Raw genomic sequence first — 17280 nt, forward strand, 5'->3', positions numbered from 1 at the left:
GTTTTCACTGCTGTCTGAAATTGCCCTCCTGTGTGAAAGAGGATGCAAAGGCTGGGACTGTCTCATTTCTCCATGGCTAGCTTTGTCTACTGGGCTGCAGTTGTGCCATGACTGACCCAGTACTCTGGGGTATTTCATGCACTGAAACATGCCAGCAGAACTGGTGATCACTCTCTCCATCTAAGAATAGCAGGTTTGGTTATTACCTTTATGGACACCTGAATCCTCTCAGATGGAGCAGAGTTGGCCTGCAGTGTAAGGTAGCTTGTACGCAATCTAATAGAAAGAGGAGGCCACATTCCTTCTGAAGTGTGTGTGTGTGTCTTATTTAAGGATCTACTCTTCTGTAAGCAAGGCTAGAGGATCCTGCTGCTCAGAGAACACAACTTCTGGATCCTTCATTAGAAGACATTTTCTCATATATAATACATTTGCTCATATATTCTGTTATCCTGTTCAGGAGAAAGTATGAGTTTTAAACTGTCTTGTACTGAATGGTTCTTTTTGACTATCACTGAGCAGAAGGGAAACATCTGCCCAGTGATCTTGGCTTTTGTGAACCTGAGGAAGGGCCTGGTCTTTATCTGGAGTTCAGGATTCCACTTGTGATCACATACATTAATTTTAAATTGAAACTCACAACCCTTTCCAGGCTGGACAGGACTTAATTCATCAACATGAAGTCTTCATTCTGTAAAATGTGGCTGTATTACCTTTCAAACACATGCCTCTGGAAATAGATCTTGAAATATTAGTTATTCATATAAACAAACCTGAGGAGTTTTACGTCTTTTAGGCACAATTTTTTACAGCTGTATGATAGCTTCTGTTTCACTAGGTCATCACTACTCTTGAATTCTTTTCCCATTTCAAAGAGTTTGGGATTAATTTAGATACAACCTTAGTATAAAAAAATTTTTCATAATGTCATTGAAACAATACTCATACCTTTTATAGCAGAAGACACATGTTCTTAAAAATTGCTTACAGCAGAGTTGTTTAAAAATTACTTAACATTATGATATGATGGCCTTTCTCATCACTTTATCTTTTTTCTGATATCCTTTGTAATCCAAAACTGCTTAAGTACATGATGCTTGTGGGATGGATTTTAATCTAATTTTTTATGGTAGAGCCCTTCAGAATATTTTTTTTCTCCATTTGTGCTGTGCTAATGACTTTGGAATTTAAAGGTCACTGTAAAGCACAGTATGTTGGCTGAAGGAGCCCATGCAATTTTAATAGTGCTTAGCAGGCTGTTAAAAAGAGCAGTCTTTAACAGTGTGCATGTTCTGTGGGAGTTACTGCTTTATGATGTGCAGACATTGAAGGAAGAATGCCAGTGGACTGGAAAGTTGTTACAGCTTAATGATATCCTGCAGTTCAATAAATGCCAAGGCAAACCAACTGTGCTCATTTTCAACCTAGGATAAATTGATTTTGTGATAATTTCTTACATGATTAAATAATGTCTTATGTCAATATGATTATTTTCTTTTGCTACTCATGTAGCTACTTGTCTATGGAAACTTTTCCTCTTCAGTGCACTTTTCTTTTGCCCTGAGAAGTTTATGCACCATGAGCAGGTATATAGCAATGAAATGTAATTAAAAATTGGTTGTCTGTGTGGGTGGGTTTTTGTTTTCATCTTCCCCTTCCCCCCCTCCTTGCCTCCATGCCATTAATTAATCCAGCATTAACCAGCCTCAAAATAACAAGATATTTAAGGGAGTAGGTTGTTTGAGTTTTTAAGAGATATTCTCAGCATGTCTAGGGATCAGTATTCTGCTCCTGGTGGTGGGTATAAGGCTAGGCCTAAAGCACAGCATTAAGATTTGGTAAGATATTTCAGGAAAGAATGCACATTGCAAATGTCAACATATTTGTTATGCAGAAGTAAAATGAAAATTACCTAGAGAATGTTCATTGCTTAGAAGTTGTGGCACATGGAAAATAAGCTTAGAAATTATTACTTTCTTTTTTTAATAATTTAGTGTTAGCCATAAAACTGCCCAAACCAATATAGTTTTTTCTGCCCTTTAACTTCATTACATCTTTTTTTTTTTCATTTCCTTGCAGAATAATAGAATATATAGTTTGATATGGACTATGAGCATTCAGTCTGTCTTCCAGCTTTTAATGAAGTATCTTTGCAGGGAAGAGAGATAACTTAAAAGAAATTAAATCCTCCATTTTGTGAGGTGACATGCTTTGAAGGTTTTTTTTTTGATGTGTACATATGATCTTTCCAACAAGCTGAATTTGACCTAGGTAAACTTCATTTGTCAACTCAGAGATTTAGAGCACTCCTGCCCACTCTGATTAAAACAAGTACAGTATCATCTGTTTGACTTCAGGCTCTTCATGAGTGCTGCCTTTTGAAGATACTTGGTTGGTTTTGTTGAAGTTACTACTTACATTGTAATATTTTATATAAACTGAAATGGTACTGGGAGTGCTCCGGGTGTGTTAAATAGAAATTCAGCTGAGGTAAGCAGCATTGATAGGGAAGCAGTGGTGAACATTAACTGAACTGTCTTTAGTGGTGCATGGTGGGGTTTCCTCTTAACTTACTCACCCAGCACTGTGCTACAGCAGGCAAAAGCACTTTGCTTTGCTCTGTTTTACTTTGTTTACTTTTTTGTGCTGACCTGTTGAATACTGTTTTGTTGTTGGAAGGAGATAATGAAAACTGGTTATAGAATCATAAATGATGTGGGTTGGAAGGTACCTTAATCTTGTGCCATCCCCACTGGCAGGAACACTTTCCTCTAGACCAGGTTGCCCATCTAGCCTGGCTTGAACCAGCCCATAGCATTGATAAATTACCATGTACCAGCTCTTCTCCTGTGGTGCTATGTACTGAAAAAATCAAATCATCATGTGCTTCAAAATGCAGTAAGGGCACAGCATGTCACCTGCCAAATGCATTAAGGAAAAAAAAAAATTGACCTCTTAAATTCTATTTTGCTCTTCCCATTTCTTTTTTTTTTTTTTTTTTTTTTTTTGAGAAAGTTCCCATTTTGTATTTTCCATAGAGCTGGAATTAGGCAAAGAGTAGGTTTTGGAAAGGCTTCAGTACATGAAGCCTGAACTATGTCTGTCCTTTCTGGGGGTATTTTTTAGTGTCTTTCTGTTTCCCATATGTGTTTTTCCAACCTATACGTGTCATTTGGCTCATTTAAATAAATACACAGGGAAAATACAATTCAGTGGAAACCCACTATAAACTCCAGAGTTTAATGTAGTGGAATTGTAGTGAATCACGTGGTTCAAAAGAAATAAGACATTAGAGTAACAGATGTACAGATAGTTTATGTGGATTCAACTTACTTTCTTCTTAGTATTTCCTGTGATTACTGATTTTGAGATATGACCAGGAACTAAGTGTAATGCTTTGGGCATACTGTAAATGAACATAGTTTGTAACTGGATAGAGCTGGTGCTGTATCAGAACACAAGTTCCATCTTCCTGCTTTTATTAAATAAATTGTGTGTATATCTGTAATGGAAACCTTACAAGATCTGTCAGGGAATGGGAGAATTTCATATTTACAAACCCAAGCTGGTTGAAACTGTCATCATCTTGGTAACAAATAGTGAAGGGTTTTACAAACACCTACTGAGGGAAGAGAAAAATATGTGAGAATTCTTGTGCTTTATTTTGGAATCTGAATGCCCAGACTTGTCTTCCTCTGAAATAAATAATTTAATTTTATGAACATCAACAAAGGGAACTTAATGCTTTCAGCAGATTCTAGTACTAAAATAACAATTCTTCAGCAAAAGATTTTTTTTTATAAGCAGCATTATTTCAACCAGTAACTTTCATAAACTTGAGATGGCCATGCCCATTTCCATTAGTGCACCATGTATGCATTAAAGATACCAAAACAAGTGGAGTGTACCTATGCCAGGTGTGATGGCAGTGCCTAGAGTAACACAGTATTGACAGTAATATTTTTACTTTGGTCACAGTGTGGATGGGGCAACTGGTTTCATTTTCAAGAAAATTCTAACACCCCACTTAAAAATCAGTTGTAGTTTCATGCTCAGTTGGTATTTGTACCTCAGACATAAGATATAAATTTGTGTCTGAATTGTCTGCTGTGTTTGAAAAAATACTGCATTTTTTGAACAAGGTTTCTTCTTCATTCTCTTCATTTCCTTTTGCAAAGTAATTCTGAATTTAATCAGAAACTGCACTTAGTTGATTGTGTCAGAGCTTTGTGCGGATTTAAATTCTTCAGTCTGTAGTAAAACTTGCCTGAGTTATTTTCAGGTAAATATCTGATTAATTCTAAATTCCCTGTGGATTTCTGTAGCCCAGAGTCCTGCCTGTTTTAAAATAAATACATTTAAGAAAAAAACTATGCCTCAATGGATTTTTCAGACAAGGACTGAAGCAAGTCCTTATAAATAGCAGAGTTCATAAACCGTGGGTAAGAGTCTCTGTGCATTAAGGTATAAATTTGAAGCTGTGCATCATCAAAGGTGTGTTGTGAGGGTTCCAGCATATTTCGGTTAATAACTTCTCTTACTCTGGAGTCCAGACTGACCTGTGTATTAAAATAGAAAGTCATGTAAATAATAGTGAATAATACAGGTGGGGTCTTATTTTTCTTTCATTGGTTGAAAAAGCCATCTTTTTTAAGCATTTTAGCTGGTGTCCTACAAGACTGTAAAAATTGCTAAATAAACTTCTGCGAAAAATGATTCTGTTAAAATTTGAGTGGAATAATATCTTGAGTATGGGTAATGTCCTCACCAAGGTACCTTATTGGAACAAGGCTGTCTGCAATCCCATTATTACTGAGACCGATGGGTTATTTCCAGACCAACTTCCTGCTCTGTAGTAGAGAGCATTTATAATTTTTTGTGACAGTTCATTTCCTGGAGAGTTGGTGCTGTTGTGAAGAGACTGAGTTTGGAGTAAGAGTATGACGCAGGTGGACAATGTAACCTGGGAAGCTGTTTCTTAATCAAATTGCTGCTAAAAAGCAGAGTGAGTTGATGTCACCCACAGGTAGGGCTATATAATGATTCCATAGAACATACAGTAATGTATTTTTTTTTTTTTCCTGCAGGTCCTATATGTCTGTCGAGAGACATTAGTATTGCAGGAACAGACTGGGTAGATTTAAACTGCAATTTTGCAAGGATGTTGAAAGGTTTCAAATTCTAGCCTGCTTGGCAGGATTATATTCAAACTCTACTGAGGTGTCTTTGAAACTTGACACATTTGCTAACAGCAAAATAGTTTTGAAAATTTTGGGGAAGTAATTGTGTTTGTTCTATGCCATATTTTGTCAGCTGCTCTGTGAGAAATTTGTCTTTGAAAATGACACTATTTGTGGTTACTGTGCTTTTGGAGAAATGTATACACCCTTCTCTGAGTGTAAGGAGAAAAGGAACTGATTTGTCCAACAAATAAAATTTGAGTTGGGCAAGGTGAATGTGATCAGCCATATATTTGTGCCTCAAACTAAAAATTCCACGTCAGCATGCCAGGGTAGCATAGGAAGAGCTTCCTTACAACCAGTGAAAGTTTTGACCATCTCACCTCAATGGTGGGTGCCTTCTTCCCCTAAGTAGCTACATGATGGCAGTGGAATGTGGGGGGCAGGGGAAAATTCTCCCTAAGTATTGCTGTTGCTTTAAACACATGTTAGAACTAACTGTGCAAAGAAACATCAAAGAATGTATTAAGGAAAGCAATATACCTCCTTTGGAGAGAGGATAGAAATATAATCTTCATAAATTAGTCTTGCTTTTTCTTCAATGACACTTTTGTTGGATTCTTGTTTTAGTTCCTCACAGGCCATCCAGAAAAGCATGTTTTCCTCGCTGAATTCTGTTCGCAGAAATTCACGAAAAGCATTTCTGCCAGCTGGAGTGAGCATCAACTTGTCAAATGATTGAGCCCAGGCATTTACTTCTTCAAGAGTGGGAGCAGGGCTTAAGGAGGAAGAAGAGCAAAAGGAGAGAAATGAATGATTGTTACTCAAGCTGTTTGCAGCTGGCAGGAGGCATCTGCCCTCACAATGGAACAAAATTGTGAGGTTCATGAGGTTCTGATTCCTCATTGCAGCCACCCAAGTGCAAACTCATGTAAACACATTTATAAGATGTTTTTTGAAAGTGTGCTTATCAAAAGCTCAGATGCAGGTGATTGCCTCTGCTTTGATGCAGAAATTGCTAGTGCTCAGAGTAATTGTAACAAAGAAGTACCCGTGTAACAGCTAGACATTTTTTCTATCCCTAATATTCCTTGTTAAATTATGGTTAAAAATTGAATGAAAATACATATAAAGAAGCAATGATTTAAACCCTTTGAAAGGTACCCACCTATATGTTACCATTTTGCAGGTGATTTTACCTGTTTGAGCATTTCTGAATAAACTGTTGCCTGACTTTTGGGAGGATTTAAGCTCCAGTTTATTATTTTTGTAAGGCTGAGCACTGCTGGTTAAGCTCATTGCATACTTGCTGGGTGGGAACAGGGTGTATTTTTAAATTATTTCAGGAAAAAGGGTAAAATTTCAGTTTACAATGCTGGTTTTAATTTGTCATGGGAGTGGGGATGTGTTTCCTTGCTGCATATAAATGAAGTGATTGAAGTGAAATGAAATGAATGATTATAGATCAGACCTTTGGTTCATTAGGAGGTAAACAAGTGACTTGAAAATTGGGTGTAAATGACAAGTAGATAATAGTTATTTTCATATTTCAGGTAAACTATTGCAATTACTTAGTATGGCTTGTTGGGTTTATTTCACTTTAGCTTGACAGAACACTTAATAAAGACCATACCTTTCCTCACAGTTTGGAATACCCTCTGCTTGGAGTTCATGAGATGTTCTCCTTGCTCTCTCTTCTTCTTGATTTCTAACAGTAAGACTGAAAAGTAGCAAACAAAGTTTTAGTCAACTTTATAGAGAAAAATGCTGGACTTACACCAGACACTTTTTCTTCTATACTAAAAATAAAAATTCTAAAAGGACAGAAGCTAATGATAGGCACATTACCCACAGTTACATTCTGACCTTATTTTTACAATTGTATAAACCTTGAGTGTAGCTGAAAGCTGTTTAGTATTCTGTAATGCAGATTTTCTACAGAAGGAACATAGTTCCATAAAATATCTCAAGTTGAAGGGACCCATAAGGATTGTCAGGTCCAATTTTATAGATATATATATACACACACACAAGTGTGTATGGGATGCATGATGCATACCCTTTGTCACATACCAAATCTATTCTCTGTTTTTGTAGTGTGTATGCTCAGTGCAATGCTTTTACTTAAGCTGGACCTTAAGTAAAAGGTTTTAAGCGCTGCTTTTATGTGAGTTAGGTTTCAAGGTAGGTGCGTTTGGATTTGTTTGTTAGCATTTTTTTTCTCCTCAGTTGTGATGAGGGCCAACACTCTGGTTTGGAATGGTGATACCATGAAAGGAAAGCCAGAGTTCAGAAGCAGGACACAAGATTTAAGTGAACTTAAGACTTCTCTATGTGGTTTTGGAAGGGTAAGCGCTTTCAGAGTTCAGATGTAGATACAGCCAGATTGTGTGGTGATTGATTGCATCTTAGCAAATTGCTAATACATGTGTCAAAATGTGAGATCTGGAGCACAAAGAGCAGATCTATCATTGCTGAATATAATTTTGAGTATGTCTGAATGGAAACACTTGTTTGTAGCATTACAAAAACAAAGTTTGATGCAGTCACTAGTGATCGCTGACAGTTTTTGATGGCCTGTAGCTGTGAACTCCTGCTTCTTTCATCAAATGTTAGTTAAGATAGCTCTAGTTCTTAAAAATTTCTTTTGTAGTTGTAGATGATTAATCTTCATTTGAAACTGGATTTGAAAATGGAATTTTTTTTTTTTGGAAGTGGGGACTACATTCAGTTTATCCAAGCTATGGTAGCTTAGTGAGAAATGCATATGCATACACACATGCTATCATATAATCTGTAAAGCTGCTTAAAATATGTCAGGAAGAAAAGGTCCCAGTGTTTTTTATATTTTGTATTGGCTGTTATTTATATGAAACAGGTCCTCCAGCTGAAACAAGGCAACACAGTTGCTATAACTTCTAGGGAAATACCAAGCTTAATTTCTTCCTTTGTATCTTACCTTTCTTTCATGCTAATGTTCTGAGTTTTGCTGCCTTAATCTCTAAGAATCTCATTTATCTCTAGGAAGGTTTTTGGTTAAACCAGTGGATTTTTCTGCCTGTTTTGCATTCTAAACTCTTGGCCAACTCTTATTTGCAGCCTTATTGTTTACTGGGCATCTCCTTCTGTCTTTGTCTACCATTAGTCCATAATCTGCAGAGACCTACTTTTCTCTTTGCCACAGCAGTGCATGTGTGGAAGATACAGGAAAGCTTTTGTATTGCTGAGATGGAGAGCAGATAGTGCAAACACTTTTTTTCAGCAATATCTGAACCATATGTTCAAACCAATGAACTATGTCAACTTACCTTTAAAGAAAAAAAAAAGAGAAAAATGTAAGTAGTAATGCTAGTTCTTTTTTCTGTTAGGTTATATGGGTCTCAAGCCTTTACTACCCTTTTTACCAGTGGTTCTGGCATTTTTTGAATATGTAAAGTGATATGTATTCTCACACACAGACAGGCAGTGATACTCTTATCAGAACTATTTTTGGATTGAGGGGACCCAACAGATCCAATAGAAAGGAATACAGTCTTATGGGATAATGCACAGAAAAGGAAAAAGACCAAAGAAATAACAAAAGCCTCCCTAAGAGAACATGCCGTGCTTCAGAAAATTGCTTACAGGCAGGCTCTTTCCCTAGAAATGTACAAGTAAACAATAAAGAGAGTAGTGCAGTACTGTACCCTCTCGGGATCTGGAAGAGTAACAGGCTGGAGCTTGGGTTTGACTGCAGGAATGAACACAGGCTTTGAGCATCCAGCTGAGAGACTCATTTCAGTTCATTCTAAATCTACTATTAAGAATATGCTGAATATTGGATGTTCAGCAGCTCAGCAGCATGACTCATGGAGACTGTTATTTTTATTCCTATTCATAATCTTTCTGTTCCAAGAGCTTAGGCTATTTTGAGGAAATGGTCTATGAATGGGGAACATAAATAGCTTAATTACGGTTTGTTTTGCATTTCTTGCTACTAGAAAACAATTGTTTCAAAAAAAATCAGAAATTATTTTAAAGCTGAAACAAGCTACTCTGTTTCTGAGCCTGTATTGGTTGCCCAGATGATTCTGAAATGCTAATAGGAATTATAAGCATCATGAAATCTGGGTACTTTCACAAACCCTATTGAGTAAATAGCTTTCTTTGAATTGTTTGAATAGTGAGATACACAGAAAATGAGCATCCTGGAAAATATCAGGTAAAATCACAAAAACAAAAGTACTTTATCAACAATTTAAAAGGTAAAATGCAAATTTTATATACTATGACGTAGTAGATAAATGTGTCTTATTTTTTCCTTTAACTGAAAACCATTTTTGTGTAATGCAGCTCTGGACTCAGCTACTTGCAATTGCACTGGACAACTGTTGAAATGGCATTGGAATTTGTGTGGGATGATTTAACATAGATGCAATAGGACACAAACTGATCCTGTCCAGGCAGAGTGTTAATGTCTCTCTAAATTCTATCTTGGTTTACCTTTAAGCACCTGCTGAAAAGCTTGGTAGGATCAGAGCCTGAGTTCTTGGCATCTCACAAAAAACCCCAAACCTCCAAGCAGCCTTTTGTCCTTGCAAAATATTCACTATTTGCATTAGGGAGGGCAGAATCCTGTGTGCCTTGGCTTCTGATGAGCTGAGTACCAATAGCAAGGAAATTATCAGTCTGTTCTTCCCTTGCCTTCTAATGGTGTTCTCCAAAGCATTTGCCACAAGATGCTATTGGAAAACAACATTAGTGGAATAGATTCCTAGCCCAGGCTGTAAGGTTATTTGTGACCACTTTCCATCACCTCAGTGTCAGGTTTGCTTGCTCTGAAGTGTTTATGTGGTGGATAGTGAATCTCTGAGAAGGATTCCCTTGCTGTCAGAATTTTGGCTAAACTCTATGGCTGTTTAAGACTTTTTGTTTATTTGAATGCAAGTTCTACTCTTACCCATGAGGTAACACTTTGCCCTAATCAGATACAGGGGTTTTGAGTATGGGAAGATTTACTTCAATTTAGAATGAAATCACTTGGATCTGAAGGGGCTGGTAAGAAAGTGAAGGTGAACACATTGTTAATTTAGGAATCAAGTGATTCCTCCTCTTTTGCTTTGATTGATAAATTCTCTTCCTTAACAGGAGTGGGACTTTTGTAGTGGGGGTTTTTCTGAATTTTTTTCTGCTTAACTTCTCAACTTCAGCAAATACCCACAGTGTTTAAAGTTTCTGGTCCCAATGATTATCTTCATATGAGTTTCAGGTGCCATGAGTTGGCAATACTAATTAATGACAACAGAACCAGTTGCCTTCAGGGGAAAAGAAGTGTGCTGGGCACCTGCTTATTCATTTTCTGACCTAAAAATTCTTCCACCTTCCCTACCTCCATTTAACACCTTTGGTGCTGATCACCAAGGCCCAAATCTAAAAATAAAGCTCTGACATATTCTGGTATTGCTTTCAGTTTTTAGTGGGAGCACTTGGTGAAGCTCAGTGCTGAGGTTAGCACAAAACAAACATTGCATAATATTGAAAAAAAAAGAGCAATAGAGATACTGTACAGATATTTCTTTTAAAATCTGTTATTTCAATGGCAGGGGAAAGAAGGAGTATGCTGGAGTAGAGGGTTGTGTCTGGTGGTAGAACACAGCAATCTCATTGTGTCCCAGATCTGCAGAATTATACAATCTTTTTTCTTTGGCTTATGTTGTTCTGTGCAGGAGCCATGTGTCCCTTCCCTGCTATTGTGTTCCCCAGAGGTTTGAATGAGAGAGGTTACCATGAGCAGCTGCAGCAGCAGCACCAGCAAAAGCAGCAGGCATTGGAGCCTCGGTTCCCTGTGCTGAGCTGGGCCTGTGCAGCGCCGGGGCTCTCCGGGGTCGCCGCCATCTGCCGTTTGCGGATCTCCGTCCTCTCCGATCCCATGGGCTGCCAGCAACAAACAAAGGGGGGGAGTAAGAAACATCTCTCTCTGTTTTCCTTTTTTGTTTGCTTTAAAAATCCTACCCAGAAGTGCTGAAGGCCACAGCCTCAAGGGAACTAAAAAGCTAAGTCACTGATTTTCCCCCGTGGAAGTTTTAGGGTGTTGAATCCTTTGGAAGATTCACTCATTTAAGTGCTGTGATGGAAGGCAAAGGGCTAATGAATTCTTCAAGTGCCTGGGAATGCAATGACAGCAAAAGGTACAAGTGAGGGGTCTTGGAGAGCTAGAGCTCTTGGCACAGAGATGTATCAGCCCAGGAGTTGAAAGGGTTTGCTGAGGTTTTGACTTCAAGGCCATCCTAAGGATAGTGGTACAGAATAGAAGTAGTTAGGGCCTCTCTTTCTTTTTTCTTTCTTTTTTTCCCCTTATTAGCCAACTCACAGGCTTCACGATGCTTGAGTGAGACACCTGAGCTCTCCTGAAAATCTGGCCTTTGATGAATACTGAAGATGTCTTAAACCTGCTGCCTCCCTTTGTAGCAAAGGGGGAAGGGCCCATACTCATTTCTCCATTGAAGGTCTGACAGCCACAGTTTGTAAAAACGTTTGTCTCTGTGCTTCTGTGAAGGTGAGGAGGAAACACAAAACTAGATGTTAATAATTACATGGTTTTCACTGAGCCCCCCAACTGAAGACAGCATGAAACAGTTTTTGGTGGATGCACTGGTTGGTTTTTTGCACAGTTGTAGGAAGCCTTTTTGGAGACTGCATTTTGCAGAGTGTGCAGATAAGTGTAGTTGATGAAATGACAAGTTCCCTTAAAGTCCCTGTTCGTTTCTGACCTATCTCTGAGCTTCACATTTGCTCTACAGCACCTAATAGTGCTCTCTCTGTTATGCTGAAAGTTGTGCCATATGTAAGTGACAGATGTCTTTGAGAGATGAAATACTAGCTTGTACTAAGATTAGCATGGCTTTCTTAATCTTATTTGTATTTGATTTTTGGATGCATAGCTAGTCATCCTCCTGTGTCACGAGATCCCTTTGTGTGTAGGTTTGTTTCAGGTTGCTAAACCTTCTTTTGAGGCATGACAATTGTAGGGGAATTAAAATTAACTGCTACCAATTTTGAATTCTTTTTTTAGTCTATAATATCAGACTTGAATCTAATAAGGTAAATACTTGGGGGTTAAAAGCTTTTCTTTCTAAAATGTTCATCCAGGTTTAGGAAATGCTGCTGTTTTAACTTGAGGGGGAATGTACAGATGGTGTCATGGACCCAACAGAAGTGTCAGGAGAAGAAAGAATGTTTTTTTAGCAGAGTGCAGCATTACATTTTGCTGCACTTTGGCTACTGTGGTTTTTTCAATGTTGAATTTATTTCTGTCTTGCAGAGATTAATAATTTTCGTATTTGTGAGAACCGCCCACTCTCCCAAGAGACAAATGCACGACACAGTAGCAGAAGATGCACCTGTGTAGCAGGAGGAATAAAATACAAGAACAACAATATAGACAGAAACTACAACCCATTTTAAAACTCTGGAGGCCTGATCTGACAAGCAATGCCTAAACGACCAGAAAGAGAAAATCAGAAAAAATAACATAGCTTCCAACTGCCCCTCCCCAACTTTCCTTGTTTCAAAATGTGAAAGGATAACTGAAATGTAGAATGTATTTGTAGATTCAGATTTCTTCCTGTCAGATTCAGATTCACATGAATGGAATGAATAAGTATTAATTTCCTTACGGATACCTGTACTTTTCTAAATGGAGCATTTTCACATTTCAATTGGAGAGTGATAGCATATAAAACATTTTTTTAAGGATCATATATCTAACAATATTTCAGGCTGCTTTGGACAGTAAACTATTATTATTGATTAGAAAAATGTCACTTGGATTCAGCACACAGACATGTGCTGTTTAGATAGCCTAATACATCCACTCTTACTTCTGAGATAATTTATGTTCACACATTCATATCTCTAATTCATATTAATAATGAGTTGGCCTGGGCTAAATATGATCCAGGGCCCATATTACAGGATGGCAAGGTAGAGAGCTGAGCAGTGGTGCAGGTTGTTACAGAGTTGTAGAAACTCCTTTGGTGCACTTAGTATTAAGTCCCACAGGACAGAACTGTGTCAGGCTGGTCACACGGAACAAGCAATAAGTGATCTCTCTCAGCACTGTTTATCTAACGTCAAAAGAGCCGCATTTTATGTATGTAGATATCTTTCTGCTGCTTCTAATATATCCAGAATTTCACTGTAGGACATGGAAACTTTCCACCACACTTTGCTGCTTCTTGCTGCAACCACCAGAGCTGCTTGCCAGGCAGTTGCTGGTTTGAGTTGTGCTGTGTGCAGGAATGGATAATAGGTTTATCAATTAATCCAGTGAATATTATTTGTAGGAATTAACAAAATTCATTGCTCCTTTAGAGTACAGCCCACATTAGCAACAATTTAAGCAATTGCTTTATTGATTTGTGGATCTGTGGGAGTTGAAGTGGTTATTATTTTGCCTTCAGTAGACTTCAGGCTCCTTTGGGGCAAAAAGGAGAGGATATTTTTAGACCTCATAGTGAAAAGGTCTTCTATTCATGTAATTTTACAGTTGTTACTTTGGGATATCAGATTTCCAGACCACTCTGAAGGTGCTATGGGAATGAAAAAATGGTATGAGAACCCTCTGTACTGGGTGTTCTCTGCACTTTGAGACTGGAGTCTGCCTTCTCTGTCCCCACCATCTGGAGCAGCAAAGTGCCTTGTTTGAAAATGGGTTAGACAAGAAAACACAGAGCATTAGAAAACTGGAGATGGACTGCTATCCTGTACATGTTTCCTGAGGAATCCAAAAATGCTTTTAGGCTGCTGATGGAATGATGTAAGACACCTTTAACCAAAGGGCTTCAACCCTACCATCTCATGCTCTGTTTATACTCAGAGTGGGTATGGTTTCAGCCAATTGCTGAGCATAACACAAATAGTCAGTAGGGTCTAATTTTGCTAATATTGACTCACTGTGAGGAATCGGATCCTTGAATGGGACGGTCAGTGTCAGTGTCTAGATGGCATGAGGGGGTTCTGTTGCACAGGTCCTCATAGTGGTGGTGTTGGCCGGGTCACATGAGGCTCTGGGACCTGCATTACTGCTCAGATCCTACACATTGCTGTCTCATGTGCTTTGGGACCACTCCAGCACATGCATAATCCATCCCTGGTAATTGTCTGGAGCTACAAAGCATCTTCTACCTCCCTAAACTGTGTGCATGAGTCTATCCTGCATGATCATTTTTGCATCTGCAGGAAGTTTCTTCTGACTATGGACAAGTAACTGGTCACTTACAAGCCTCCTCTGACTACCTGCAGTCTGTGCAGAATTGAGTTGATTTTGTAGCTTTGGAGTTTCTGGATCTCCTCCGCCCTGGATTTTAATCAGCACACTGGAACATAAAGAAACTTTTCCAGGCAGTGGATCCTGCCTGGAATAATCCACAGAACCATCTAAATTCCACATGGAGAGTGCCAATTACTCAAATACTTAAATGAGAACAGGGAGTAGGAGTAGAAGTGTGTCAGAGGTGATCAGCTTGTCTCCAGCTGGTTCATTGTTTCAAGCCAATGTAATGTAGCATCTCTGCAGATGCCTAGGTGCGGAGTTTCTGATCTCCCAAGGAAAGAGATGTCCTTCTCTATGTAATGATAACAACAAATTGAGTCCATTATGAAATTGTCCCTGAAGAGCAATGAAACAAAAATAGAGGAAAATTAATGGCACATGTTCTTGCTTCTTGTCCTGCTAGATAGCATCTATGAATCATATAAAAGATATATGTGCTCATATTATTGAATGCTAATAAGTAATTTAAAAAAAGAAGTCCAAGGATTTAGGCAAGCATCAGTGATGCTACTTTTGACAATAGTGGCAAAACCACTGTGTGCCTTAAGAGTAATGCTGAGGTGATGAGATAAGAATGTCTGTCATAACTTTTGCATAATTCCAAAGCATACCTATCTGACATTCAGATTATGAAGCATTTCTCCATGTAACCTTATAAACACAAAGGAATGTAAAGGTCAGGAGTGAAAATTATTTCCCTGATTAAAAACACCTCAGGTGATATTTGGCTTAGTTGTAACATTTATAGTATTTGCTAATTTCTCAGCAGAAGGGTGGGCTACCAAGAAAATAGCATTCCCAAAGGAGGTATATTTAAAATCTAAGACACAAATGTTAATTTAAAAACCAAAACAAAACCTCAACCAAAAAAAAAAAAAAAAAAAAAGCCCCAAACCCAGGAATCCGCAGAAGATTGTAGACAAAACTTTATACTTTTATCCCCACTTTACCACTTTATGCTAAAACACAATGACATTTTTTCAGCTCAGAGTGCAAAGATTCTATTACTTAAACTTAATTACTGAGACCTAATGTTCCCTCCTTGTGTGCATCACCATCAGGCAGGTGTGCAAGCCTTTAGCTTGTTCTTGGGGCTGATTTGCATGGCCACAGCATGAAGCTTCCCCAGTAACTGCACAGCCTGGGAAGCCCTGTGCTGGAACACTAGCTGACAGCTACTTGGAGTGAGGGCACAGATGTGGATCATATAGCCCAGTTACTTTTCAGTAAATGCTCAGGCCTGGTCCAAACTCCACTGAAGCAATGAAAGGCACCTCTTGGTGTCAGCAAGCTTTGTGTTACATAGCTCTCACAGTTGCTGCTTTGACTTTGGATCCTCCCAGTGATGATAACTAGTGAGTTGGAAGAGATTCTGTTCTTATCTACTAATGTCATAAGAGGCTTGCAACTGGGGTCAAGTTCCAAATAAATCTCTAAATCTATTTTTTAACAATTCAGATATATTTGGGGCTGCAACAAACTCCCACTGAAGCCTGTGGCAATTCACTGTCAGCTGAAATACGAACAGGAAACTTGATGCTCGTGCTTCTTCCTTTTCATTGACAAATGTGACAAGCAGGCTTTCTGCATTAAGCAGTGTGCTATTTTAGTCAGAAAAGAATTCTAATATATGTTAATGAACTCGCCCACACATATGCACATGCTTTAGGCATAGTTGTCAGATTGCCCACTTAGTAGGTTAAGAGCAAGAGCTCCTGGAAGTTACCTTGTATTATTGGAGATTTGGCATATTGTAGTGGGGTGCCTGAAATGGATGAGAGTTTGTGACTGCAAGACAGAGGTTAGCAGAAAGGAGAGCGGCAGCACATGGAATAAACCTCTTTTTATGTCACTGCTCTGCCCAAGCCTGTCAAAGGCTTCAGTGGATAAAGTTGCAAGTAAAAGTGTTATCCTGTAACTAACAGCTCTGGGACACTTTCATGTCAAATGTCCAGAAACTGAGTACCTTTGCTTGTTTTACTTAATTTATTTTTCCAGAGGAGCAGCAGCTCAGAGGAGCCAAGTTCATCTGTCCAGCTTAAAGGATTGCTTTCCATTTCAAAAGGAATGGCTGAAAGGATATCACATCCACACAGCAAGAGGTAAATGGTGCCTTGATCGTGTCACCTGTCACAGGTATTTTTCTACCGATGCCTTAGATGTCTTCTGCTCCTCTTTCTTTGGTATTCAGTTCTGCCCAGTTGGCCACCAGGAGGCCACTCTCTGCAAAAACTTCCTGCACTAAAGGCTTTCTCTGAGTGAAATCTGACTTTCCTGTTAGAAACCTAGTTACTTGGGGCTTCAGTGGGATTTTTGTGGGGGCTTTGTTTGTGTTTCAGATGGATGTCTATATCTCCTCTGGGTAAAGAATTTCTTTAGTTTGGATTTTATCACAAGAGACTTCATTGAAAATGTTACTCTAACATGTAATTAGCAGGGTCACTGTCACTATTTCTCCTGTAATAAGGGAAAGACATTAAAAAGTTCTTTACTAGTTGCATAGAAAAAGCAACAAAAGCAATCTATAGTTTCTGTCCAGCTGATTAAGTGGATGCTATGACAGTGGGGTACTATGAATGTAAGTATGGCTATAACTTCATCCCATGCTGAGTCCTTCACAAACTAGGTCACTGCAAACTGCAATTAAGTTAAATCAGTGTCAGGATCTTCTAGTCTGCATAGCACAAGCTGTCAGCGTCCCTTGCCTTGTCCTCTGTGGCAGCTGGGGTCAGCCTCAGTGGATCTATGTCAGCCACACTGACTGATCAGTTCTCTTAGAAGAAAAAC

General features: G+C 38.6%; 1 protein-coding gene across 3 annotated transcripts in view; it reads right to left on the bottom strand.

Moving 5' to 3' along the window:
* Positions 1-3641: 3641 nt before the first annotated feature.
* Positions 3642-17280, bottom strand: part of RGS20 (regulator of G protein signaling 20) — a 34800-nt gene continuing 21161 nt past the window's right edge. For all 3 annotated transcript variants that reach the window (XM_054284839.1, XM_054284838.1, XM_054284837.1), the window contains 4 exons: positions 10945-11093; positions 6814-6900; positions 5724-5958; positions 3642-4559 (listed from right to left, as the gene is read on the bottom strand). In XM_054284839.1, the coding sequence (XP_054140814.1) occupies positions 4371-4559; positions 5724-5958; positions 6814-6900; positions 10945-11093 (660 nt within the window). In that variant the 3' untranslated portion in view covers positions 3642-4370. The remainder of the gene's footprint in view (positions 4560-5723; positions 5959-6813; positions 6901-10944; positions 11094-17280) is intronic.

This window comes from Melozone crissalis, unplaced genomic scaffold (genome assembly GCF_028551555.1).
Source record: "Melozone crissalis strain CALT ecotype California unplaced genomic scaffold, PUWL_Pcris_2 ptg000042l_1, whole genome shotgun sequence".
In the NCBI taxonomy this organism is placed as follows: domain Eukaryota; kingdom Metazoa; phylum Chordata; class Aves; order Passeriformes; family Passerellidae; genus Melozone; species Melozone crissalis.